The following is a 23,635-nucleotide window of genomic DNA, read 5'->3' as shown; positions in this document are numbered from 1 at the left end:
TCCTCTCCTCTGGGACTCCCTTAAATTTGTCTACAATTTTCTTAGTGTGGCGCCCAGAACAGTTCTCCAGATGAGGCCCCACCAGTGCAGAGGACAACAGGACAATTGCCTCTCATGTCTTACATAGAACAAAAAATGTCATGCACATTACATTCAGATCATTTACAGCTTAAACATCAGGATAAAGTCTAGCTTAGAGAAAATGCTAATAATTTAATTATAAGCACATAAGAGATAAGAGTTTTAAAGGCATTGCTTTTGGAATTTCTCAGGCTGCTGTACCATAAACAGTAACTCCTCACTTAACGTTATAGTTATGTTCCTGAAAAATGCGACTTTATGCGAAACAATGTTAAGTGAATCCAGTTTCCCCATAAGAATTAATGTAAATGGGGGGGTTAGTTTCCAGGGACATTTTTTTTCACCAGACAAAAGACATCCAATGAATGATTGTGAAGCTTGGTTGATGTGGTGGAGTAAGAGGATGGACTGTTTCCCAGGGAATGCCTTGCTGCTAAATGATGAACTAGCACTTGGCTGAGCCCTCAAGGGTTAATACGCTGTTGTTAATGTAGCCTCACACTCTACAAGGCAGCATGGACTGAGGCAGGAGGGAGGAAACACAATAGATGCAGGGCTGTAGCTACAAACACTTCCCTGCAAAAACTGAACAGGATGATGAGCCCATGCTATCCAGCTGGAGCGCACCACTCCCTCTTCCTGACAGCACATGCAGGGCTGCACAGGTGCTGACATTCCAAAGTGCTGGAGGTGCATGCATGAGTGAGAGAGAGAGAGGAGAGAGACGTGCATTGCCCCTTTAAGTACACTGACCACACTTCAAGTATGTTGCCCTTTTAAGCAGATCAGACAGGAAGCAACAGCTTCCAGCAAGCTTCCCCCCTTCTGTCCCCAAGCCCTGTCTCCCTCCTCTGCTTTGTGGAGATGGGGTACGGAGGGGTGGGCAGGAGCAGGGGATATCCTGATATCAGCACCCCTCTCTCCCCTTCCCCCAGCAAGCAGGAAGCTCCTGGGAGCAGCTCCAAGGCAGAGGGCAGGGCAGGAGCAACAAGGCAGTGGGGGGAGGGACAGCCGAACTGCTGCTGGGCAGCTGCCGAGCCACGCACCTTACAGGGAACTTAGGGGATCTGATGGGGGGGGGGGTGCTACTGCCCCCCCTCCGGTTCTAATCCCCTCAAGGAGGGGCTGCTCTTCCAGAGATTCCTGCAAGCAGTAGATAAAGCAGACAGCTGACAAACAACGCTATAAGGGAGCATTGCACAACTTTAAATGAGCTTGTTCCATAATAGATCAGCAACGTAACAACAAAACAACATTAACTGGGACAACATTAAGTGAGGAGTTACTGTAGATCATATGGCATATTGTCTCCTTGAAGCATGAGGGTGGTTTTTTGTTTTTTTGTTTTTTTTTTTACATTAATGGGAATTGGGCAGCTTAAACAATGAATACTTAACTGAGACTGTCCGCCAGAACCTGCAAGGCCTGCAGAATTTTTGTTTGTATTCCTTTTGCATGCAGGTTCCCTTGTTTAGCATTCTTCTTCTACCTTCATTTTCATTTTGTTGGTTTAGAATCGCCAGCCACTGATAAATCAAATCAGCAGCGTCTCCAATATGAACCTGTCTCTGAGACCTGGAGTACCCACACAGGTGAGGGAGCTAGTACTGTAGGTACTTCGGTTTTGTTTACTGCATTTTCCACTTGTCCCAAGTTTAGTTTCTCCTGAAACCTAGACTCTTCAATTTAAATATGTCAATACATAGTAAATACAAGTAATAAATCATAAGGCAGAGACTGTAAACAAAACAATACAACCCTAAGAGTATTTATTTCCAGATTTAAAAAACAAAAACAACTTGTCGAAGTTGGACTCCTAAGGTCCTTTTCCATCTCTAACCTGTGTGGTAATTTGGTTCCTGGGAGTGAGGAAAGAATGGTGACAAATCTACATTTTAACCTGAGTTCCTCACCTCCTAGGGAAAAAGGCAATTTGAGTGGAACAATTCATTCCAGTGATTTGTAATCTTAAACTTGTAGTACTAAAATTATCTGTGTTAATCTCTACTTCAGTTTTGAAATTCTTCAGCACGTCAGAAGTAATGCTAGGAATTTCATCTTCCATCTAATTTTATAGTTAGGCATATGGTGAGGAAAGGAACTTGAATGTTATGAGTCATTCCCATAGAGATGCCTCTGTATTTAATATTATGTATTGATTCACAGTTGTTATTTTCTCTACAGACACCTATCAATGCACAGATGCTGGCCCAGAGGCAGAGGGAGATACTGAGCCAGCACCTGAGGCAACGACAGATGCATCAGCAACAGCAGGTGCAACAGCGGACTCTGATGATGCGAGGACAGAGTTTGAATATGTCACCAAGCATGGTGGCCTCTGGTGGCATACCAGCAACCATGAGCAACCCACGGATTCCGCAGGCAAACGCACAGCAGTTTCCATTTCCTCCAAACTATGGTACTGGACTTACATCCCCAACACCTTTTACCAGTTCTTTTTCCCCAACATCCCCCAGTCCTGGGTCATAGCTCCTCTTTTACAGCTCCTTGCATGGCTCCCAGATGAATCTGGTTAATGAGGGAATGATGGGAAATATGAGAGGACACTTTGGGCCTGTCATGAGTCCCCAAAGGCAGTACAATACCTGCCAGTTTCTCAGCTCAGGTACCACCTTCTTTGCCGAATGGCAGAAGTGTGTGTATAAACACACAAATATAAATATTGTTATATTTATACAAGGGGGCTTGAAAGGCTTTGGATTCTGACCAAAACAAATAAATCAATATATACTCCAGCAGTGGAGATGAATAAAAATATGCTAATTGTTGTCAGTATTGGTGGACAGAGTGAAGTTGTGTAAAAAATCATTTAAAAGCAAAACTGTTCATAATCCCTTTATATCATCGTTATATTGATCTTGAGAGATTAGTTAACATTAGGTATGTGACTTTTAATATTTTTGTGCATGTATTAATGTCAAATTAACAGCTTAGCTGTTGACTTTTAGTTACTTGAATTTACCTTAGTATCAGAAAAGACTTCCCCCTCCCTATGTCCAAACTTATATGCATATAGCCGCCAATGTCATTATGCCCTTGTGTTTAACTAAGCAGTTTTCAGGTTTGTTCTGGGGGTGGACAGGTCAGATGCAACTTATTACTACTGCATAGCCTTGACCTTTCCTCTTCCCATGTAACCGTTATAGGTATTATGTGCATGTTCCGCTGATATAACTAACAAAAATTCATTCTACCTCATGCTGAATTTTTTAATTCCCTGTTTCTTATTCCGGTGTGTTATTCTTGACACCAGTTTCTACTGAGTAGTATATCATCCATTGATTTCAAATTGCTTTACAAAGGCAACTAAGCCGTATTATCCCCACTTTATGATGGGGAAACTGAGGTACAGAAAAGTTATGACTTGCCCACAGTCATGCACAGTTTCAGTGGAAAAGCTGGGAGTAGAGCCCACATCTACTGACTCCCAGTCCAGAGTCCTCTTCACTGGACTCTCAGAGCATTAAAATATCTATTTGTGCATACAGTATAATCTGACAAGACATTTTCTGCTTGTTTTTTTGGTTAAAAGAATACCCTGTGGGAGACTTCTTTTCACTTACTATGGATAGGACTGGGCATGTGCCTTTTTAAGCTATGGATTTCCACACTTACAGGTCACCAGAAGTGAATTTTTATTACAGTCCAGGCCAAGATTCAGATGATAACATTTTTCCTTTTTGATAAAATTTTGATTGAAAATTATAAAGATTTGTGGTGAGGGAGAAAATTGGGACCAAACTGTTTTAATGGGTGTCTTTGGATTTGTTGGAGTTTCATTTTTTCTGTACATCACAAAATGTTTTAGTTTATTTTTAAACTCTTTTTGTTGTAAATATTACAAGAATAGAGATTTTAGTGAACTTGCTTGCAATGTCGAATGTTGCTGTACATGTTTCATTCAGCCTTCTGAGAAGTTTTACACTGTGAAGGCAAGCAGGCAATTCTGTTACATTCTGTTAATTTGTAATTGTTTGGTAATGTTGATTTGAAATGCACGGATGCCTTTGACACATTTTGTAATACATATTGGCCTTGTCTAAACACAAGTTTTCATTGATTTTTGTTTTGCCAGTGGAAACCCCATTGTGGATATTCTTATTTCTCATTTCCAGAGTGGCTTATTTTGGTCTAGTTTAAACCTGTTCATGATTGACTTAAAGTAAAGCAAAAAAAGCTTGGTTTAAAAGAAAATAAGAATATGTCTACACTGCAATAAAAAACCCTCGGCACCAAATCTCGGAGCCCAGATCAGCTAACTCAGTCTCACAGGGCTAAAAATAGCAATGTAGATATTCAGACTCGGGCTGGAGCCTGGGCTCCGAGACCCACTCTCTTCCCAGGCTCTCAGATTCCAGGCTCCAGCCTAAGCCCAAACCTCCACACTGGAGTTGTATGGCTTCACAGCCCAAGCCCCATGAACCTGAGTCAACTGATCCAGCCCAGCCGGGGCTGTGCCATGGTCTTTTATTACAGTGTAGGCATACCCTATGTGTCCATGCAGACTTTTGTGCCAGTTTAGCCTTTTAAATCAGTAAAATCACACCTTAAGTTAAACCAGTGAATCTTTGCACATAAACAAGCTCTGACTGTGCAGAATGAACTAATCGTTCAAAATGACTACCTGTTTTGCATGCACAAAAGGACACAAACACAAATGTTATGGAAACTTACAGAAGCTTATTGAAAATTTGATTCTGAATGTTAAAAGAGGAGAGGTGAGGTAATATCTTTAATTGGACTATCTTCCACTGGGAAGAGAGAGACACTTTCGAAAGATACTACCTCATCTCTCTCTAATATCCTGGGACCAACATGGCTACAAGAACATTGTAGCAAGCTCAGTGGATAGCTCAGTGGTTTGAGAACTGGCCTGCTAAACCTAGGGTTGTGAGTTCAATCCTTGAGGGGGCCGTTTAGGGATCTGGGGCAAAAATCTGTTGGGGGATTGGTCCTGCTTTGAGCATGACCTCCTGAGGTCCCTTCCAACCCTGACATTCTATGGTTCTATGTTAAAAGATGGTGTCATAATTAAGGTGATTTTAGGCATGGTGTAGTTAGGAGCTAGTGCACAACATTTTTACAGAGACTGTGAAGAAGAATGGCTTTTATATATTGTAATGTACCTGATTTCCACAAAAGGCTGATTTTCCATTTTGTCACCATAACGTTCAGTAAGGAATACAGTTAGCCAAAGTGAAACTGTGAAATGATTTTTTAAAAGGTTATGTATGTAGCGTTTAGTTGGTAATGTCCTGATGTTAACTCAGATCCTGAGTTAGAGTCCACCCATGTGGATTCCAGTGGATATCCATGGGAAGCCGCAAAGGCATAAGCATCTGTCCACATAGATGTCTCCGCAAAATCAGGACTTTGGTTTGTATCCGTTTACAACGTACAATGACTAAAAATCCTGTTTTATTCTTTAGGAATAAGTCAACAACCTGATCCAGGCTTCACAGGGGCTACCACTCCCCAGAGTCCACTGATGTCCCCGAGAATGGCTCATACTCAGAGTCCTATGATACAGCAGTCTCAGGCTACTCCTGCCTACCAGTCCTCTACAGAGATGAATGGGTGGGCACAAGGAAATATGGGTGGAAACAGGTAAATGTACAAAAATACAAATGCCATAGTTTCATTATTAAATTCTGCTTTGTATTTATCTCAATTAGTGTTCACAAGAGGAAGTATTTACATGTTGTCTTTACCCTGCTTTCTAGACATTTTACATTAATTCTACTGTAATAGACCCCTTATGTAATTTTTAAATTTTGTTTTATTCTGTGTATTAACAATCTACTGCTAATAAAGATGCCTTAGTTATACTGCTTTAGTGCCTGTTTACTATGCAGAGAAGGGGCTGATGTGTAAATAGTGTAATGCATATAAGATGTGGTGAAAAGCTTTAATGTGACTTCCACTTTGAGTAGAAATTCTGCTCCTACACACACTGGATTTTGTATAAGGCTTGGGAGGGGATCTTCCACAGTTCATGGTTCTTCAGTTATTCCAAGTCTTGTTCATGAATGTGAAAGACGTCTGCCCTAGACTTTATGCTGTGCGGGCCAGGTTTTCAAAACCTTACGCTTGAAGTCTGTCAGCAAAAATTTCAGCACAGTTGCATGCCTACACTTGAGTCCACTTGCTGTAACCATGCATTCAAATCTGGTATTCATGTGTGCAAATGGCCTCCTACAATAAGCATGCAAAATGATCATGAAAACTTACCAGTCCAGATGCTAAATATACTTGATTCCCCTCTACTATGATGATGATAGTTGGGGGGAACTGGTATTTTACATCCTCTCCAAAAATTCCTCATCTCAAGCTGCTTTAGACCTACATAGCAAGTAGAAAGCAAGACATATAAGTTGCTATTATGCACGTACAACAGATTGGTACACTCAGCCACATTAATTCTGCATGTGGGCAAAGGCATGCAATTTTAGTGCACAGACATCAGGCCTTCAAGTTTGAAAATATAGCCCGCTGATGCCTGCAAAGCAGCTGTCCTTGGAAGTTAGTGTATATTGCATGTATAAATTTTAGTCTGAGAAATATTCTGAGAGAGTGATTTCTTAGTGGTGTCAGCGTTCTGAGTCTGACACATGGCTTTTTTTCATTCCTTGATACAGCATGTTTTCACAACAGTCCCCTCCACATTTTGGGCAGCAAGCAAACACCAGCATGTACAATAACAACATGAACATCAGTGTATCCATGGCAACCAACACAAGTGGCATGAACAACATGAACCAGATGACAGGGCAGATCAGCATGACCTCAGCGACCTCTGTGCCTACATCAGGGTTGTCCTCCATGGGTCCTGAGCAGGTGAGAATTTAAGGACCTGAGACCACAGCTAGAGGATTTACTTGACTTGTAGTTTTTCTGGGAAGCTGAGATTGACTGTAACAGCTAGCTCATTTTGAAAATGGTATGTTAAAAAGAAAAGCTTCAGTTTTAGCTCTGCATTCAAAGGACTAGATGACTAATGCACCTTTCACATCTGGATTTCTGATTCAGATCCAGCTCCACAGTAGTTAGCATCTGCTTGATTGCTCCATAGCTTCTGTAGAGTGAATTTGGTGATCTAATTCAGTGGTTCTCAAAGCCGGTCTGCCGCTTGTTCAGGGAAAGCCCCTGGCAGGCTGGGCCAGTTTGTTTACTTGCCGCGTCCACAGGTTCGGCTGATCGTGGCTCCCACTTGCTGCAGTTCGCCGCTCCAGGCCAATGGGGGCTGCAGAAAGCAGCAGCCAGCACATCCCTCGGCCTGCACCACTTCTCGCCACCCCCATTGGCCTGGAGCGGCGAACTGAGGCCAGTGGGAGCCGCGATCAGCTGAACCTGCGGACGCGGCAGGTAAACAAACCAGCCCGGCCCGCCAGGGGCTTTCCCGGAACAAGCGGCAGACCAGCTTTGAGAACCACTGATCTAGTTCAGTTCCCAATAGATGGGTTTCCACAGCACAGTTGACACTTATTGGTTCCCTTATTAATCATCTCAGCAATGGAGCCAAGGACGGAATGGGCATAAAGCTATTTTCTGTGGATGAGGATGAGGCACATTGCCACAGTAATGTTTTGGAGATGATTAAGCTGTCATTGTCCATGCTGTACCTGCTCTATGGATAAATAGAACTTCAGCCTCAAGGACTGTTAATCTAGCAACTGTCATGAGCACAAAATTCACACCGTTTATAATGTAATGTAGCTAAGGCAGGTAGCTAATTCTATTCTTACACCCTGAAGAGCTTTACACATGTACTTTTCTTTGGAGCTGTTACGTAGAACGCAATTTTCCCCTTTAAGATATACATAACCAGTAAAATAACATTTTACTTTCAGTTTTGTCCATACGAATCTCCATGATGAAATTCACACATTAAACTAAAAAGGGCTTGAGAAAAAGATTGTTTCAAATTATCAAACACAATACGGTAGTTGGGAACTGAAATTTCACTTATACAACACACAAGTTTCAAATAATGTTCAATGCAGTAAAACTAACTAAAGCAATGGAATATGGGAGTAGAGATTCAAAGGGGACAATAGTGAGAGAAAGGTGGAAGGTCTTCTCTTGTGTTTCGTCTAAGTGAATGTCACTTCTTCAAGCCAGAGCTTTATGCTATTAGATGAGTCCTAAGGGTTTTCATCTGTTCCTTATTAACATCAGTGACACACCAACCCTCTAGCTGTTGATGGTACTCAAAATAAACATTTAAACCCTTTCATTATCTGGGGAACAAGAATTTCAAGGTTATTTCAAAATCCCAGTCCCACGAATTACAGCATTTTTTAAAGTCTGCCTACCAAGCCACTGAGGCAGAGCAAGTGGTTGCAATTTCTTGCAATACTAAAGGAGGTAGGAAGAAGATGGGAAGGAGAGAAGGAAGCATTTATTTGGCCAGAGCTTTCTTTACAGATTTGATTTTCCACTCTACTCTCTCTACTCATTTTTGCCAAACCATCCTATTTTTGTTTAAGGCATGGGGCTAGTGATTCCTGTTTGGAATTTTGAGTCGTGTACAGATTTATTTACTGGGATGTTTGAGAACCAGCTTAAAATTTCTGCAGCAGTGCAGGAGAGACTTTGCAATATGTTAAATGAACCATTAACTAGCTGTCTATTCAAGGTTTGCTCTGTTCGGTGTTAACTTTCTTAGTCCACACAGATGCATTACTGCCAAAGTCAAAACTGGCCTGCTGTTTGCTAAGAATTTGTTTTCAAAAACTTGTTTCAAGGTATCTGGGGTATTCTACATCTAGAATCAAACAAAGGAGTCAGGAAATGGTTAGAGACCTCATTGTGAATGTTGCACCTGGCTCAGCTCAGTTGGCAGGGAAGGCATGGTAACTTGCTTCAGAGCAAACGGATTGCAAATTTGTCCACTTTTTGCTTTTTATTTGGGTTTAATACCTAGTAACACAATAAGACCTGTCTTTTTATGGCATTATCTGTAATGCTCTGGAAGAACCTTCAGCTGAATGTAAAAATTATTAATTTCTACGTCACCTTGTTTCTCTGATTAAATGGCAATTGTCATCAGAAGAGTTACTATGTAAAAATTCAGAGGGGTAGCCATGTTAGTCTGGATCTGTAAAAAAGCAACAAAGAGCATGCTCAAAAACGTCTGTTAGTCTATAACAGGGGTAGGCAACCTATGGCACGGGTGCCGAAGGCAGCACGCAAGCTGATTTTCAGTGGCACTCACACTGCCTGGGTCCTGGCCACTGGTCCGGGTAGCTCTGCATTTTAATTTAGTTTTAAATGAAGCTTCTTAAACATTTTAAAAACCTTATTTACTTTACATACAACAATCGTTTAGTTATATATTATAGATTTATAGAAAGAGACCGTCTAAAGATGTTAAAATGTATTACTGGCACGCAAAACCTTAAATCAGAGTGAATAAATGAAGACTCGGCACACCACTTCTGAAAGGCTGTCAACCCCTGGTTGCTGTGTAAAAATTATATTTTTGGTTTTTTTCTTTCAAATAAACCAAATAAAATGTCTTTCATTTATAAAGCTAAAAATTATTTTTCTAACTGCCAACACTGCAAACTAGAATGCTGGTATCACCGGTGGCAATAATAATAATTCTGCAATTGGAACATGACTGATGATTGTGTTGATATTGTGCAAGGCAGACTAGAGCCAGCTTGTTTTTCCATAGCTGTACTGCCTCTGCAGTGACAATATAAATCTTACTCATACATAAATCATATTGCTTTTTTTGTTACAAATATTTGTTTTGCATTTATTTGGATGTGATTTGATTTTTCTCAGTTTAAATTGTTTTCCAGTTCCTTTCCCGCACTTTGGAACAAAATAGAAAAGAATTCACATATTCAGCCTTTGCATGTTATAACAAATCTTCTACTGCACAGTTGTCAATGACAGGAAATACTCCTCATGTACAAATGCAGTTGTTTAACCCAAACACAGAAGAATGAGTTGCAACACTCTCCAGGCCCTTTCTTTCAGAGCACAGTTCAGTATCTTCTGAATTGTAATTTTTCAATAAAGGGTTGAAAAATCCATTCCCCTGCTTGTCATTGAGATGGGAAAACCTTCCCTGACAAGTGTAGGGGCTTCAACCATCAATTTCTGCAGATTTCAAACTTTCGTGCTAAAAATAATTAAGCTTCTAACCCTTCTAGTGGAAAAGACAACTTTCTGAATGTGAACTGCCTGTAAACCATGCAGGATTGTCTTCCTGGCTCTTTAGAGCAAATGCTCCACTGTCCATGCTGCTCATCGCTTTGTTTCTACTTGGCAAACCAATGAATAGCAACAGAGACCACACTGAAGGGGGGACTAAGCGATTAGTGGATGCCAGTCCCTCTTCTCCCCTTGCTGCAGCCAAAACTATGGTGAAGGGTAGTGTAGTGAAAGAACCTCATCCTCCCAGCAGCCAGAAGGCTCTGGGGAGGAGAGGAGACAGAAAACTTCTTTTCCCTAATCAATGTTAATGGGATGCAGTACCCATGATTTCTCTTTGTACTTCCTTCCAAAAGCTGTGTTGTGGTGTGTAGGTGCAGCAGTAACAACTGCCTCTGTCAGTGAGATTCGGAAGATAGCAGGTAGCTCATAGCTTCAAGCCCTTCCCAGCAGACAGCTCCTCTTAGAATGACACCAACTTAATAAATAGAGCAGGTTAAGAAAACATGTACAAGATGACAATACCAGGAAAGAATTTATTTTATTTATTTTGGTCTGTCAAATAAGATAATATGACTCAGATACACACACACACACACACACTCTGAGTAAGAAAAGTGTCATTTTTACATAGGCACTTCTCTGACCCTAACTCCTCTTCAGAGGCGGGAGATAATGTACATTTGGACCATGGCTTATTAGTTTCTAATGTTCTCTTTTTACATTCCCTTCAAATTCCCTGACATACTTTTGAATTAATCTGCTTCAATATCTCATTTTAACTAGGTTAATGATCCTGCTATGAGGGGAGGCAATCTTTTTCCAAACCAGCTGCCTGGAATGGATATGATAAAGCAGGAGGGAGATGCATCTCGGGTAAGAAATAACACACACACACACACACTCTCAACTAAACCATGAATATTTGAAGGACTAAAATGTGTACAGGTGTCTTATTGTTTAAAGGAGCAGAAGATAGCTAGGGTACTAGTAGTTTTTTCTTTTGGATAACCAGTGACTTAATCATTCTTTCTCTGGATGGTATTTTTTTAAAGGCTTTTACAGTAAATTTTATTTTTAATTTAGCTGGTGGTGACATCTATATTAAGGATCCTAGTTTAGATCCCAAATGGTGTGCTACATCTGTATTCTGTATTTTTCCGTTAACATCTGTTGAGGTAACAAATAGACAATTAAGTTAATCAAACTTTTATTCATAGTTTATTTGCTTTTTCCGGAACAATGATACAAGAAGAAGGAGGGAAGCCTCACTGCTGGTTTGTATGTCCACTGCTACTTTATTTAAAACTTATTTAACCTCAAGTGTCATGTTGTTTAAGTGTTACTCCTCTTTTCATTGTGTTGTACTTAGGGCAACAATTTCAAGTATTATTTAAGTTGTTACCTTATAGACAGTACTTGCTTCAAGGAGAGTGATGGTGCTGAGCTGACTAGGCACAAATTTCCAGTTGATGAAGTACTTAGCACTTACTTGGGACAAAAGTAAGTTTGCATTCCAGGCAGTAGTGTATTGAAGAGAAGCTACTGTAGTCCTCTTGGACAGTAGCCGGGTAAATGAGGTGGATTTTATAAATGTCCCCTCACTGGAAGGTTCTGCATAGAAAATAACCTTCCTCTGCTTCAAAGAAATCTTGTTACAACAAACATGATATTCTGGGACCTAGTGTGATTGGAGACAAAGTATAATATTTTCTCTGTGTGATCCAAACATCAAATCAGTGGAAACCCACACAAATATAAAAAAAATGGTCAGTATCAGTAGAAATGTCCTTGCCCAGGAGACTTTAAATCAGAAATGATTAAATGTACTTGGATTTAAAACCGTATGAAAACTATATTGGTACCTTCAATATGCAGTCAGAATACCATATATTAAGCATCAGAGAGGTAGCCGTGTTAGTCTGGTTCTGTAAAAGCAGCAAAGAATCCTGTGGCACCTTATAGACTAACAGACGTTTTGCAGCATGAGCTTTCGTGGGTGAATGCCCACTTCGTGGGATGCAAGAGTGGAAATTTCCAGGGGCAGGTAAATATAAGCAAGCAAGAAGCAAGCTAGAGATAACGAGGTAGATCAATCAGGGAGGAGGAGGCCCTGTTCTAGCAATTGAGGTGTGAAAACCAAAGGAGGAGAAACTGGTTCTGTAGTTGGCAAGCCATTCACAGTCTTTGTTTAATCCCAAACTGATGGTGTCAAATTTGCAAATGAACTGAAGCTCAGCAGTTTCTCTTAGAAGTCTGGTCCTAAAGTTTTTTTGCTGCAGGATGGCCACCTTAAGATCTGCTATTGTGTGGCCAGGGAGGTTGAAGTGTTCTCCTACAGGTTTTTGTATATTGCCTATATCTCTCAGATATTAGGAATGGCAATATACAAAAACCTGTAGGAGAACACTTCAACCTCCCTGGCCACACAATAGCAGATCTTAAGGTGGCCATCCTGCAGCAAAAAAACTTTAGGAACAGACTTCTAAGAGAAACTGCTGAGCTTCTTGCTTGCTTATATTTACCTGCCCCTGGAAATTTCCACTCTTGCATCCGAAGAAGTGGGCATTCACCCACGAAAGCTCATGCTGCAAAACGTCTGTTAGTCTATAAGGTGCCACAGGATTCTTTGCTGCTTATATATTAAGCGGGGATTGTTCTTCTGTAGTATGATCCCAAAGCACCATCTAGTGGCTGCTGTGTTAATTACCATATCTTACCTCTAGTGTTCCTTGTCTCTCATCAAAGCCGCCACATTTCCTATATCCTCACTCTTAGAAGAATTGACTTGTTACCAAGTGTAGCAGCAGCAGCTCCTCATCATTGGGAGTGGCAGGGCCCTTGGAAGCTCAGGCTGGTCTCCAGGATAGCAGTGGTTCTCCTTGGCGTCCCATTCCAGCAGCAGGGAAGAAGTGTCTGTCTCCTTCGGCAGCTCCGTCCCCGCCCCCCCCCCCCAACTGAGCTACTGGGTTGGCCTTTTATAATTCCCCTTCCTGTTCTGCCCCGCACATGTGTGGAGCGGGGCCCTCCTGGCTCTGCCCACCAGGTGGCTTGCGGCATTCCCTCCATGTCTGAGGAAAGCCACACCTCCTCGCTATAGCATCATATTGGCAAGTGGACCTGTAGCCACTCTGGGAAGATTTGCCGCTTGTGCATAGGGCTCTCTTCCTATACCATTGCTAAGCACTACTGACGGACCAACTTTGTCATGACTCTTTTCATCTCTAAAGATGTTGGACAGCTATATATATCCATAATTTTTCTCCTTTTGTATATATATTTTTCCTACTCACAAAAGTGTAGTGACATGATTCCTTATGAATTTTTACTTTTTTTGTCATTTTTGCATCCACAATGTGCTAATACTGTTGCAGTGTACACTGTCACCGTGTACTAAGAATAACCACCAAAGCGTAGTTAACTCCTAATAGCCAGGGCTCAAATGGGGGGAGTGTGTGTGATGTTTTCACTTAATAGATTATATGTATGTTCACAGTTTGATCACCTGTGCTCTGTTGGATTTCACTGTGCTCCTCAGGCTCGACTCCCCCTCAGAGAGGTTCAGCTGTACCCACAGACAGGGCTGGATTGATGAACAGACACAAACCTAGGGCCCTGGCTGTAAAGTGCCGGGACATAGGCGGTCTGATCTAGTAACCCCAGCTGGGCTGATGTCCACAAATTGAGGACAGCCCACGAGGCAGTAGTCAGCAAGCAGGGATCAGGGTATCACTAGAGCTGTGATTGATAAGCAAGAGTCAGGATCAAAGTTAGGTTTGGGTCAGAGACCAGAGGTAGTTACCAGGCTGGAACCAGGAGGCAAGAATCAGGCTGGAGTTGGAGGCTAGAGACCAGAAAGCAATGTACGGTCTGGAAGTCTGCTCCATCCAGGGTTAGATAGTGTGCTTAACCAATCAGAGGGTGTAGGGTGCTGTAACTCTGGACCCTTTGGGCTGTACTTCTTGCAGTGCCTAATCTCTACAGTGGTTCTTGGAGGTGGCACAGTGGGACTGTCAGTTGTCTCTGGCTGTACAGACCCAGGTTCTAGCCCCATGGATCCTTACACTGGCTCTCTGAGGCATGTGATCTCAGAATCTAAGCTTTCATTTGAAAATGCTATTTCCAGCCTTGCAAAGAAGAGTTTGAAAAGTGAGTCAAGCGTAAATGATGCAGTGATATCTGCCTGCGTCAATAGACAGCCTCCTCGAGAGGGAGTAGCAGCAGCCACTTGAGTGAAGGAGGAAGCTGTGTAGCCCCACAACCAGACAGACCAGACCTTAGTTTCAGAGGGCCCAGGGCTAGTCAGCCACTGGGCTCTGCAGGATTAGCTTCCCCTTAATGGTTCATACATCTCCCAGGGCTCTCCTTTTCCATTTTTGCCTATCATCTCAGTGGGTCAGACTGTGAAGAAAAAGAGAAAAGGTACTTTCCAGGGTGCCACCAACTGAAGGTATCAAAATGAAATGACACTCTCACTAGATTGTGCAGATCAGGAGTAGGCAACCTATGGCACGTGTGCCGAAGGCGGCACATGAGGTGATTTTCAGTGGCACTCACACTGCCCGGGTCCTGGCCACCGGTCTGGGGGACTCTGCATTTTAATTTAATTTTAAATGAAGCTTCTTAAACATTTTTAAAATGTTATTTACTTTACATAAAACAATAGTTTAGTTATATAATATATAGACTAATAGAAAGAGACCTTCTAAAAACGTTAAAATGTATTACTGGCACGCAAAACCTTAAATTAGAGTGAATAAATGAAGACTCGGCACAGCACTTCTGAAAGGTTGCCGACCCCTGGTGCAGATATTCATTCTACGATCAGCCCTCTCCATTCCTATGGGCTGTGAGCCGCAGTGAAATAGTTAATAATATTGACATTTAAATTATTGTAGCTGGCTATTTGTGTTAATACCCTGTTGTTTCAGGCTCTCTGCAAGTTTGGGCAAACATCACAGCATCGCTTTGCACGTATTTAATGTTTTCATTGTTTTCTTCAAAACATAAGGGACAGCTGGGATCCCTCCCTGAAAAAAAAAAAAGGTAGCAGGCCACTGATGGGCACAACCAGGCCCAATTTGAGCCCTGCTTACTATGCCAGGCTATTGAATCTGAAGAAGTCCTGAACTCTGTGCCTTGCTAGTTGAAACCTTTCCTTTCTCTCACTCCTTTTTTATTAATTTTATAACACTTTTTAAAAGTGAAACATCAAGAAAATTGTGAATAAAGGGTCTGGTTACAACCATAGATTTCAGGGTTGAGATAAACTCTCTCATTAAACAACCTTGTTATTCACAATCTCCAAATATTGGGTGATCTTAGTGATCATGAGGCCTGCATTATTTAGACAAATCCGAATAATTTAAAGATGTGATCTAACTTGTAGTTCTTGTGCAGGCAAACTCCCATTGCCTTCACTGACAGTTCTGCCTGCACACGCCTGAAAGATCAAAGACCATTCAGTATCAACACACACACAAGAAATGTCTTGCTTTGTCAACTTAAATCAAATCTGTAGGGACAGATTTTCAAAGGGGTGTGTGTGTGTGTGTGTACGTGTGCGTGCGCGTGCGTGCAGAGATTTAGCCACAGTCCAGCAAAGCTCTTAAGCCTTTGCATAACTTTAAGCCTGTGAAAACTCCCATTGGTTCCAATAGTGTTTAACATAAAATGCCTGCTCAGGGGCTAAAGTGGAGCCTTAAAGCCCACAAGACAGATAGATAATTGCAAATATAAACACCCATTCAACAGTTTTGAAAATTTGGTCCCTTCAATGATGTTTGAACCCGGCTTGTAGTTTGTATATTTTGACTGAGTTCTGTACAGGTGGTTGGTATTTTTAAATGCATCATATGTGTACAATGCCTAGTATTCTTGACTGTCTTCTCACTATCCATGAAGCACTTGGAGATAATTCATTGATGTCTGTTTCCTTTTCCTATTATTTTCAGAAATATTGCTGACCTTGACGGTTGCTGGTTGCTCCTTTCTTCAGCTGCCTGGGCTCACCAGCCCAAAACACTTACCAGTTTGAAGACCTGCATCTATTCGTTTTGACCCAGTTGACCTGCCAAGCCAGTTCCACTGGAGCGAGCTCAGCTAAACGCTGCAGACAGGATTCAGCTCTGCCTTCCAGAGTGGAGTCAAAACAGTTGTTGCTGGAAGAGCAGCCTCTTCTCTGACAGTCTGAAGCTAGCGTACAGACAGTTGCTCAGTCTGTTCACTGCATTCACCTTAGTGCAACTTAGATCTCTCCTGCGAAGTAAATGTTGACAGGCAATTTTCATAAACCATGTCAGATTGAATGTATTTAAATGTATGTATTTAAGGAAAAACAACCATGCTCTTGTTCTGTTCCTGTTTAGTTCTAGACCTTGGTTTCTTGCTTTTTGTTTTCCCTGGCTACTCAGTCTCGTGCAAAGGATTCAATTCCATCTGCAAATCAGTGTTTTGAACTAAGGCCTGCATTTTGGGGTTGGGAGTGGGTTGGACACTAGTGAGGGGTGTGGACAATGTATGGGGAATAAACAGCTAATCAGTTGGTTTGATTTAGGAAAAGATAGAAAAGCTGGACCTTTGTAGAAAACTATACAGATCAATTTTGAATGGGTTTAAAGTTATAAAACTGGCTAAAAACACCTTGTGAGAGGGCTGTTCAGTAGGGGCTTTTTTGGTGGTAGTTTAAAAAAAAATTATAGTGCAAATCATGAATCCAAAATTAAATTCCTGCCTGCCTCTCCTGGCCCTCTTTTCCTCCTCCTCTAATAGGATAAAAGAACAGGTAAGCCTTTCATTTCCCAGGTGTGTTACCTGCAGTTTAGTCTGTACGTAACCAGTTGTTGAACAATGAATTCCAATGAGAATGCATTTATTGGTGATGGTAGTGGCAGAATTGAGGCATAATATCAAAAAGAGCTAAAGGCACCTGCTTTAAAATATGTTAATTTCCATTCCCCATCCCTTAGCTGGGAAAATAATGATTTGTTTAAAACTTACGGCAGATATCACTACAGATTTACCATCATGCGTTTTTAATTCTTTTAAAGCAGTGTGGAGTATGAGGAAGTTTTGTAAGGTACATAAAATCCACTTTATATGTAAACAAGCAATAATTTAAGTTGAGAACTTAACTGTTTTAATTGTATAATTTTTTGTGAGGTATACATGTTGTGGAGTTGATTCCAAATGAGGTACTTCAGTATTAAATTAGATATCTTCATAGCCGTGTGTGTCTCCTGAAAAAGTGTTTTGTAAAGGATCACAATGCCTTGTTTAGACCTAATTTGTAGGCTTGAGACTTTTCAACTTGTGATTCTGCTCATAAAGTCATTTATCTAACCTATATTATATGCAGCCACTGTAGGAACCAATTCTTGATTTTTTGTATGTTTATATTCTTTCTTAATGAATCTTAGAGAAACTGTTACTAAACAAGCCACTGTTAAGGTGACTTTTTTTCTTGCCCACTGTGGTTGGAATAATCTTTTACTAAACTGGCATCAGTTTCTGAGGACTTGAAATACCAAGAAATTGATGTTTTTGACCTCCTATTTCTCTCTTCTGACCCCCAATCCACACACTTTCTTATCTGAACTCAAATTTTTGATGTCCTTTAAAATGCAGTGCATTTTATAATATCTCATCAGCCATGCCTTTTGGGAGTGGAAGGTTTCTTTCCCTGTAATTTGATTGTTTATTTATGGTGGGGGTTAAAATGTACAAAGTATCTGTTGGTATCTATACAAAGCCGAAGAAAGTATGTTAAAGATGATTTAAAAGAGTTGTTTCCCATGGAAGGATTTTCCTGAAAATCAAGGAAATCTGCGAATCCATTTGTTTCCCACTCAGAGGGACTCATAACACACAGGGAAACAGCACTTTTCTGCAGTCACCATTTTGTATGTCAAATTCTAAAAGGAAATATTTAGTCAACTGAGCCATCGTGTTTAGCTCTGGTGGAAAACTTTAAAGTAGCTGTCAGCCTGAGCTCCATATTCTCGTTGATATGATGACATTTTTATTAAACATACATTATATACCTGATTTAAATTTATTTATATAAGAATTGTATAAATTAGCGAGACTTTAACTTCACACAACACAAAATGTAAATGGGTTTTAAACTAATTTTGTTTGTATTGTATTCCTTTTCAATGCTCGACCCTAACTTCTTTCAATAGATTAATCTTTTTCACGGTGGACAAAATGAGTAGTTTAAATTTGTCCCTATTCATGACAGATCTGCAAACCTTTATATTCGTTTTGTGATTATGATACTTCATCGCCCATTGCCATTTTAAAAGGAAGGAGATTATACCTACTACTTTGGCTGAGAATTAGGTTCTGGTGTTTTGAGTTTTTGACTAGCTAATTAAAAAGAAAAGTGAGTGAAGGAATCTTCAGATCATATTGATCACCGTAGAAACAAAAATAAATAGCCAAATCAATTCCCTTCATTATCAGTATTTCTCATTCTGTACACAGTAAATTTGTTGGAGAAAGTGCTTGGATTTTGTTAAACAGAACAAATAATCAGTGTTCTACTTATATTACTAAATGTGAAAGGCACATAATGTGAAAAGTATACATACATAAACTTGGTCATATGACCCATTTAAGTGTTCATGTAATGTGGTAAGTTTAAAAAGTGAAGTGAGCTGTTTTGCTACAATGAATTAATTTGTACTCAAAGTTTAAAATTTCGTCCCATACCAATATCCCTTTTGGCCTGTATTAATTGAAAGCAATGTTTTTGCAGTTTATATAATGCATTTTTTAATATATGTTTTAAAATGGAGTTCATATGGGCTTAACACATGAAATGGGTGGCACAGCTCCACTTGCAAAACCCAAAGATACACAATCAGTTTTGAAATGCAACTTAAGCCATTAATTGTTGGTGTGAATTTCAAGTTTTCTAGTATTTGTATGGTAGTATGCTGCCGAAGAGCAAAAGTATTCTCTGCACAAAAGAAAATTACTGTAGTGGCTTTGATTTTAATTAGAATTTTCTCCCTGGTGTTTCTTTGTAGACTAAAACAAAATCTTTTCAGTTTCTTACTACAGGTAAAGCTATGTGCAAGAACCTCAAAATGCTAAAATCTAGCATAATGCCTTAGATCGGTTTTTAAGTCTTGTATATTCCTACCTAGCTGTCTGATGTATTATATTTGTATAGTGAATTGTGTACAATTTTGGAATAAGTGTATCATCACTTACCTTTATGTTGCTGAATAGAGATGGACACATTTCTTCAAACATTTACTGTCATTTAATTTTTTTCCCCTTTTTGTCAGTTGTGGGTTTTATTTGTACAGTTCCTCATCAAGTTGCATCTGAGATGTGTGTATATGAAAAGATTATACAAGGGTAAAATTAAGCAATATATAAACTATGGTTCTTCAGGAGAAAGCTTACAGTGTTTCAGGTTGTGATTTATTTTCAAAGCGGAGTTGACTCTGAACATCACCTTGTTCACCTGCATTGATGTTTGTATTTCTAGTGTGAGCAGTTTATGCAAAGGTAGATATATTCAGAGAAATTTTAAATACATTTATGCAAGTTAATATTGCTTTGCTGATGCTATTTGCTTATTTGATGTTAAATAATGCTATTGTAAATAAAGAATTCTGTTGTTATTGCATCATTTAATAAATTTTAATGCCTTCGGGTTTTACATGGCTTTAGAGATTTCAACGTGTTTCTGTTGTGTCTTCATTTACTCAAATCTGTTTGTTGAATTTGAAATGACACAAGAGGATGGATCAATCTGTAATTTTTAAAAGGACAATGGTGGCTTTTTTCAGTTTAAGAATCTTATTTTTAAATTTTCAAAGTAGTGGTCCAGGGGCCTGGATGGCTCATACCTGAAAACAGGATTCAAATGCTTTCCTAGAACAATGTTTTGAATCCTGCCAAGGTTGGCTTGACTGAAAATCGTTGCTTTTAAGTGGCCTATTTGAGATGAGCTCCTTATCGACATTTCTTCACATCACTATTGGTAGTAACTGGGCACCCTGTTTGGCAGTTTCAACAGAGGTCAAGGATGAATGGCATGTAATTTTAACCAATAGAAGGGACCTTCCAGGAAGGGGTAAGACATACTTAGGGTGACCAGATGACAAGAACAAAATATTGCGACACATGTGGGAGCAGCCCCAGGCTCACCCCCCTCACACCCCATGGGAGAAGGAGGATACAAAGCCTGAGGAAGCTGCGGGTCAGGGGTGCAGGGCCCTGGCTCCGGCTGCATCCCTGCCATGGGTCGGGGGCTCACGGCCCCCACTCCAGCCCTGCTGCAAGCCGCGGGTTGGGGGTGCATGGCCCCGGCCCCCGCCCGCAGCCCATCTGCGGGCACAGGGCCCCAGCTGCAGCCCCACCGCTTACCTGGGGGATGGTTCCCACCCACTGGGAAGCACCTGGCAGGTTCCTCTGGCTCCTAAGGTCAGCGGCGGCCAGCGGGGTCTCCACTCCACATGCTGTGCCTGCCACAAGCACTGACTCCAGCTGCCATTGGCTGGACGCTGTGGGGGTGGGACTTACCTGGGGGCGTGAGTAGCATGCAGCACCTCAGGGGCAGTCAGGGGGGGTCTGTGCCGTGTCCGCGCCTGCAGCTCCCATTGGCCACGATGGAGCCAACACTTGTGGTAGATGCAGTATGCAGAGACCCCCCCTGGCCACACCTGTGCCTAGGGGCAGCAGGGTCCTGCCGCCTGCCATTTCCTGGGAGCCACCCCAAATAAGCACTGCTGGGACCCCAGGTGAGTGCTCACCAGGGTACTCCTCCAGCCCTGAGCCAAAATACCGGGACAAATGACATCCTGACTGTACATCAGTCGGGACACGGGACAAACAACTAAATATTGGGACAGTGTCAATTTTATCGGGACGTCTGGTCACCCTAGGCATACTGGCAAGGCACTGAACTACCATTACCCATGCTTTACCAAATATGCAAACTAAGACATTCTGTAGATAATTGGAGGTCCCTGTTTAGGATAAAAAACACAAAAGTCAAGAGTTCTGGACTGTCAAGATGTTCTATCAACTTTTTCTAGGAAAGAAGTGAGGAAAAAGTGGTTATTTTTATTAAACTAAAACATGACTGTAAAAAGCTCAAAGAGTACTTAATATATGAACAAGCAATGACATCCTTTCACTATTCATGTTGAAGTCCTTGTTTTGAACAAGATGCACCTTGCAATATTCTTGTCTTAGCTGAAACTGTTCCTGCTATTATCCTCTAAAAGAAAACAATTATGTTGGCTGTGTCATTTTATAGCAGTTTCAGAAGGAGCTATGCCAAATATCTACACATCGGAATCACAGGATGCAGGGTTATTTCTGAAGAGGATTTAGGAGAGAGAAATACACGTCGACTTCATGTGTATCAATAGAAGAATTGACCCTCCCTCCCCCCGTTTGAACATGATTTTGGAGAAAAACATGATTCATTGTTCAGTTAGAGTTCATTCATTCTAGAAGGAACCCAGATTTCTTGACAATAGTATTAGCTTTGAAAGCTGAGAAGTTTCGGCAACTGCCTTCCACCAATTTACAATGTACAAAAGCTGATAAAGGAGCAAATTATTTTTTTTCCTTTGCAAACAAAGCATTAAACAAGAATTCATGAGACAAATAGGAATATTCTTATGTACACATCATATGCATGGGAATGATTGAAACCTAAATGCAATGAGGAAAATATACCCTCTCAGCTTTGATTCTTACAGTGCAAACTGCAAATCAAGTCTGACAGATCAGACTTTCCATCCTATTCAGATTCTGCCACTCTCATTCATACTAATTAACACCTGGCTCTACAAGTATTCTGACTTTCTAAAGATGTATTCACGTGGCATTGAAAAGTATGCTACAAATGACCACCTAAATCCTGCCTCTTGTCTCTGAACCAAACTAGTGTTTTAGAAGAAGGGTTGGTTTTATTACTTCCATGCAAAATTATAAAAATATACTAAAGAAACACCTGCATGACACCAAACACACTCTGATTTCTAATCTGCCCTAACAGGCTATGATTAAAGCTGTAGCAGGTTATTTATCACAGATCCCAGTTCTTCTTCGAGTGATTGCTCCTATCCATTCCATGTAGGTGTGCGCGCCGCGCGTGCACGGCTCTTCGGAACATTTTTAGCCTAGCAACTCCGGCGGGCCGGCTGGCGCCCCCTGGAGTGGCGCCGCCATGGCGGCGTATATATACCCCAGCCGGCCCGTCCGCTCCTCAGTTCCTTCTTTCCGCCCGTGACGGCTAGTAGGAACAGTGGAGTGCTCTCCTGTCCTCCACAGCTTAGCGTTCTCCCTTAGTTACTGTATATAGTTATCATAGTTGTTAAAGTTTCTTAATAGTTCTATAGTTAGTGGTATATTTCATTAGGGAGTTAGAGGGGTTAGCCCTCTTCTTCCGCCCCGGTGCGGGCTTATGCCCGGACCGGCGGGTTTCAAGCCCTGCGCGGCTTGCCAGCGGTCTATGCCGGTGAGTGACCCGCACGACGCCTGCCTCCGCTGTCTCGGAGAGGCTCACCGGTCGGACAAGTGCCCCATTTGCGTCGCTTTTAAGCCTCGCACGAGGAAGGAGCGGGACTCGCGATTGAAGCAACTCCTCATGGAGTCGGCCCTCCAACCTCCGGCACCAGCACCGGCGGCGCCAAAGACTGCCTTGACTAGCGGCGCGCCGACCGCCCCCAGCCGCCCCGGTGCCGAGGAGGCAGCTCGGCACCCGGCACCGAAGACCCGGCACCGCTCCGTCTCCCCGGGAAAGAAGCGCAAAGTGCCGAAGACGGTCTCGGACAAGCAAAAGAGACCGTTAGCCCAGCCGCCTCCGACCGTAACGGTGCAGGCTGAGGCTGTGCACAAAACGTGCACCGTGTCGTCGACTCCGGCGCCGCAAGGCCCGTCGAGTCCGACACCGCCCAGCTCCCCGGTGCCCACCGACGAGGAGCTGAGGCTGCCGTCCACGCCCGAAGCATTCGCGACGGCAAGACATTTAATCGAACTTACCGCTGATGCAAGCGCTCAGCGGCCGGTGCTACCGGTGCGGACTCTCAAGTCCATTGGGAAGCCACTTCCAATGCGACCCCCGTCCCCGGGCGCCCGAGCCGATCGCAGCACCGCCGCCAGGTCGCGGTCCCGTTCTCGCTCACGGCACCGCTCTCCACAGCACCGGGCACGACGATCCACGTCACGACGTTCCCCGTCTCCTCGCCGGTCGCAGTCCCGGTACCGCTCCCAGTCGCGGTACCGGTCGCACTCCCGGCGACGTTCCAAGTCCCGATCGCCGAGTCGTCGGCACCGTAACAGGTCCGGCTCCAGGCACCACGACAGGCGTCGAGACTCGCGTAGT

General features: G+C 42.1%; 1 protein-coding gene across 12 annotated transcripts in view; it reads left to right on the top strand.

Annotated features, from left to right (window-relative positions):
- The window catches only part of NCOA2 (nuclear receptor coactivator 2), a 250,798-nt gene extending 230,827 nt beyond the window's left edge, over window positions 1-19,971 (top strand). For 9 of the 12 annotated variants that reach the window (XM_039523669.1, XM_039523663.1, XM_039523664.1 and 6 more), the window contains 6 exons: window positions 1,596-1,673; window positions 2,266-2,500; window positions 5,532-5,709; window positions 6,741-6,939; window positions 11,059-11,148; window positions 16,227-19,971. In XM_039523669.1, coding sequence (XP_039379603.1) covers window positions 1,596-1,673; window positions 2,266-2,500; window positions 5,532-5,709; window positions 6,741-6,939; window positions 11,059-11,148; window positions 16,227-16,238 — 792 coding nt within the window. In that variant the 3' untranslated portion in view covers window positions 16,239-19,971. The remainder of the gene's footprint in view (window positions 1-1,595; window positions 1,674-2,265; window positions 2,501-5,531; window positions 5,710-6,740; window positions 6,940-11,058; window positions 11,149-16,226) is intronic. The other 3 variants (XM_039523672.1, XM_039523674.1, XM_039523673.1) reach the window with 1 other exon arrangement.
- Window positions 19,972-23,635: the final 3,664 nt, after the last annotated feature.

Source organism: Mauremys reevesii, linkage group 2 (assembly GCF_016161935.1).
Source record: "Mauremys reevesii isolate NIE-2019 linkage group 2, ASM1616193v1, whole genome shotgun sequence".
In the NCBI taxonomy this organism is placed as follows: domain Eukaryota; kingdom Metazoa; phylum Chordata; order Testudines; family Geoemydidae; genus Mauremys; species Mauremys reevesii.
The sequence above is the reverse complement of the archived record's forward strand: the minus strand, read 5'-3'. Positions and strand labels throughout refer to the sequence as shown.